This window comes from Salvelinus sp. IW2-2015, unplaced genomic scaffold (assembly GCF_002910315.2).
Source record: "Salvelinus sp. IW2-2015 unplaced genomic scaffold, ASM291031v2 Un_scaffold2002, whole genome shotgun sequence".
In the NCBI taxonomy this organism is placed as follows: domain Eukaryota; kingdom Metazoa; phylum Chordata; class Actinopteri; order Salmoniformes; family Salmonidae; genus Salvelinus; species Salvelinus sp. IW2-2015.
The window spans coordinates 73,029-74,124 of NW_019943352.1; the positions used below are offsets into that span (position 1 = coordinate 73,029).

Here is a 1,096-nt window from a genome sequence, read left to right on the forward strand (position 1 = left end):
GTTGTTCAGTCGTATGAGTCTGTTGTTCAGTCGTATGAGTCAGTTGTTCAGTCGTACGAGTCAGTTGTTCAGTCGTACGAGTCAGTTGTTCAGTCGTACGAGTCTGTTGTTCAGTCGTACGAGTCTGTTGTTCAGTCGTACGAGTCTGTTGTTCAGTCGTACGAGTCTGTTGTTCAGTCGTACGAGTCTGTTATTCAGTCGTACGAGTCTGTTGTTCAGTCGTACGAGTCAGTTGTTCAGTCGTATGAGTCTGTTGTTCAGTCGTATGAGTCTGTTGTTCAGTCGTATGAGTCTGCTTTTCCCCCCTCAGAGCTGAGACAGGAGAAATAACTACACGAGTAGAATAGAATAAGATAAACTAGACTAGGAATGGAAAAAAACAGAACAGATACTATTCTAGTAATGCAATATGAATGTGTTCCACTTACATCTCTGACTTCTTGTACAAAGGGATCCCTCCATTCAAACACAACAAAGAAGAGCTGAATGGCTTTTTGCTCGGATACAGGCCTCTTGTCATTATATTTGACCACACTAGACTGGGAAGAACAGACAACTTTTGTTATAACTTTGTCACGATGTAGAAAACATTTTGTACTCAATTAGGGACAAAAAATAATGACAGCTACAAATTGGAATATGTCAAGGAAAAATGTCGTTTTTGCAACATGTTGTATGTTTTCTGCCACAGTAGATGCTAAAATTAATAATTTAGCTAATCTTATTTAAAAAAATAGACATTTTAAGGAAACCTGAATGTTTACAAACAATACTGACCTCTTGCCGGAACTCCATGGACTCGTTTTTCTTCCCAGAGGTCTTGACCAGTGACATCTTGACCCAGGTCCTGAAGCCTCCAGAGAACGTCACCATGGAGTAGTTTCTCTCACAGTCCTGCATGAACCCTGATTTATTCACGCTATAACAGGAGGTAGAGGGCAAAATGGTTGTTGTTATACGCACATCTCATTACACTTAGGTTACACTCTACTACACTCTAGACCAGGGATTTAAAACTCTATTACACTCTAAACCAGGGATTTAAAACTCTATTACACTCTAAACCAGGGATTTAAAACTCTATTACACTCTAAAC

The 1,096-nt window shown here is 39.7% G+C and overlaps 1 protein-coding gene across 1 annotated transcript in view; it reads right to left on the reverse strand.

Moving 5' to 3' along the window:
• The window catches only part of pacc1 (proton activated chloride channel 1), a 7,784-nt gene that overhangs the window by 1,427 nt on the left and 5,261 nt on the right, over positions 1-1,096 (reverse strand). The window contains 2 exon segments of the mRNA XM_070439890.1: positions 429-539; positions 778-965. Coding sequence (XP_070295991.1) covers positions 429-539; positions 778-965 — 299 coding nt within the window.